This window comes from Chrysochloris asiatica, unplaced genomic scaffold, assembly GCF_000296735.1.
Source record: "Chrysochloris asiatica unplaced genomic scaffold, ChrAsi1.0 scaffold00015, whole genome shotgun sequence".
Taxonomy (NCBI): domain Eukaryota; kingdom Metazoa; phylum Chordata; class Mammalia; order Afrosoricida; family Chrysochloridae; genus Chrysochloris; species Chrysochloris asiatica.
The window spans coordinates 17,313,716-17,316,840 of NW_006408533.1; the positions used below are offsets into that span (position 1 = coordinate 17,313,716).

Below are 3,125 nucleotides of genomic sequence, written 5' to 3' on the forward strand. Positions count from 1 at the left end.
TGTTAACTTGAGTCTTTCTTCTATGTCCTCTGTTCAGACATTGGGCCCCCAGCCCCAGCCCCTTTTTCATCCATACTCTTCTAATGTCATAATTCCCACATCTGTAACTCTCACTTCAAGGCATATGTCTTATCAGTATAGTCATTACTTCAAACCTCTAGACCTGTTCCCAGCTGCCTACTAAATGAAACCTGTGTAGCTCAGGTTTAGTTCATCTTCTCACTGCTAACCGCTCAGACCTGCCCATGTGCCCCTAAGTTTCTTATTGTATGAATGAACATGCCATTTTAGATATTCAGGCCTAAAAGGATAGACACAGTTGGTGACTCCATTGGTCCTTACCCAGGTGGTTGCCAGTTTCTATGTATTCTACTTAACGCGGCTTCTATAGGTTCTCTCTTTTTTCTCCCTATTGTTTTTCTGGTTCAGGTCTTTGCTGTTTACCTTTACCCTGGTCTTCCTACTTCAAGTTTCCAACGCTTTCCATCTAATCATTTCCTAAATCACAACTCTGATCTGAGGTTTTAGTGTTTCTCTGTAGCAAATGGACCAGCTGCTCCAGCACAGTTCTCCAGCCCTCGTTACTAGACACCAGGTTGTATGCTGGGCTTCGAAGGAAATGGAGACCTTTTTGAAAGGATCCAAACTTGTGACACTTTCTTCTAGGTATCTGTAGCCTTATTGCCTTAATTTGTCCTAAGTGTCAGCAAAACTGAACCACTTAACTCTCAACTAAACCTTTGCTTTGCTCACTCATCTACCAGAAATTCCTGTAGAAATCTGATTAGAACTTTGACAAAACTGTCAACTATACAACTGGGCAAATATTTGATTTGATTTTTAATAATCATCAATACTCTACTCACTACACTAGTCAATAAATGTTAAATTTTATTACATAGAAACTGAAAGAAATTTTTGAAAAATTTTGTTGCAAAAGGAGAAATTAAGCCTGGTAGTCCTAGAACATAAATAACAAAATTCAGCAAGGACTGGGCCATCTCTGCTTATTGTATTGCGTTTTTGATTGGTCTTGAAGTTTATAAAAAATTAGGTAAGAATTGAATTTTCAGATCCAATTTTTGTTGTATTCTTGATTTTAATTATTTTGATATTTAGTGTGGTAAGAATTCACATAAGTTTCCACTCTATTGGCTAAATGTAGATAAAAGAAAATTTGGCTTTATACTTATAAAAAGATCAGAAGTAATCCTTATTTTTCTTTCAAAGAGATGGATAATTTGAAATAATTGAGTTGTCTAGGACATACTGATTCTAAGATAGATTTTGAAATAAGAAAGACATTTTACATTTATCATAGAATTTAGTTGATGGAAGAGGACTTAGGCTGACAAACCCCAAAGAAGGGTTCAGGAGGGATGAATTAGAAAGAAAGAAGTACAAATACACAGAGGAAAGAGAATTGTCTATTCAGTAGGTATTTATTGAGTGTTTCTCTGCAATATACAATTAGTAGTCCAAAGCATCTGCCCTTAATGGAGCTCACATTCTAGTGAGGAGGATACAATAGAATGGTACCTACATGTACGTGTAGGTTGAGTTCCTTCACTTTTGAGAACTGAAGTGGTCTTGAGCTGTGAATAAAGAACAATGTGTTTTTAAAGTTCTTGCTTAAGATAGTCATGAATCTTGATGTCAGATATAAATTGAACATAGACCTGACAACACTACCAGCCTCCAACCTTTTCTTTTAGGTGTGCTAGAACCACCAATACACCTCCTAAATGTTGCATGTAAGCCAATACCATGAGGGGACTTCAGATGGGAATGACTGCTGAGGGAAATCCATGGCCCCTATGTGGCTGTAATAGAGTAGGAAATGCTTGTGGTAGCAGTTATCTGGGCTAAACAGGAAGAAGACTGTTTAATTGATCTTTGGTCAGTATAACTAAGTGTCATTTTATGTCTTTTTTTTTCAGAACACCTACATCTGGACAGTCAACACCCACTTTCTCTTCCTCAAAAAATATGAGCAAAACAAAAAAACACTTCTCTCAACTCAAAATGTTGCTTAGTCAACAAGAAACTCCAAAGACCCCAAAGATGGACTTTAGAAATTTCTTATCTTCTCTATAAAGGATGGATTTTGAAAATAAATGTCTAATGTAATTTCTGAAATTAAAGATAATTGGAAAAACTATTTTTATCTTTAGTTGTTTTGGGGACATATGAATATTAGGTCTAAGAGCAAACTTCAATATTTATGGGGAGATACCTTGTTGGCATGAATAACTGAATCCTGCCTACTTCCCAAAGTGATTGTTAGTATCAAAAAATTTAGGAAAGGTCTTTTTTAGTAGGAAAGACATATATGGGTGTTGTTGTTGTTAAGTGCCGTCGAGTTGGTTCCGACCCATAGCGACCCTGTACAGGGTGTAAATCCTTACGGGAGTAGAAAGCCTCATCTTTCTCCCGCGGAGCGCCTGGTAGTTTTGAACTGCTGACCTTAAGGTTCGCAGCCCGATTCATAACCACTACGCTACCAGAGCTCCTTATATGGGTGTAGATGGATTCTTATCTAGAAGTCTTCATTATGTTGTTTTCTTTCTAAGGAGACTGAAACCGTTTTGAGAAGGTCTCCAAACTTGTGAAGCTTTCTTGTATCTATAGGATCTGTAGTCTTATTGCTAATTCAGAAAAAGCATCAAGTCCAAGTATCTGTCTCCAAAATCATCTGTACATATCAGTAAGATCTGAACATGATTAATATTTTATGAATGCACCACAGTTTTATTTCTCCATTCTCCAAATGATGGACACTGGCTCTCTCTTGAGTTTTTTATTATTAAAAGTCAAGCTGCTGTATACATTTTTAAAAAACTTTTTATTGTGAGTTGAGTGAAAGTTTACAGAGCAGAGCATCCATTTTACATTCAACAGACCATACACTATGCTTCATCTTAGGAACTGCAATCTCCTGCAAAGATCTGAACATTACTCCTATTTTGAGTACAGAAGTAAATAACTGGAACATTCTTGCCTACATATGATTTAATAAGATAAATAAACTTCTGTTTTTGCAATTTTCTATAGTAATATTTCATCATAAGTGGCATTTTAATTTGCTCTGGTTAACAATTATTTCTAGGTCTAAAAAGTACATC

At 36.1% G+C, this 3,125-nt stretch overlaps 1 protein-coding gene across 1 annotated transcript in view; it reads left to right on the plus strand.

Moving 5' to 3' along the window:
- The window catches only part of LOC102812076 (chromosome unknown open reading frame, human C18orf21), a 7,865-nt gene extending 5,768 nt beyond the window's left edge, over positions 1 to 2,097 (plus strand). Inside the window, exon 5 of the mRNA XM_006835072.1 lies at positions 1,900 to 2,097. Within this exon, the coding sequence (XP_006835135.1) occupies positions 1,900 to 2,097 (198 nt within the window). The remainder of the gene's footprint in view (positions 1 to 1,899) is intronic.
- Positions 2,098 to 3,125: the final 1,028 nt, after the last annotated feature.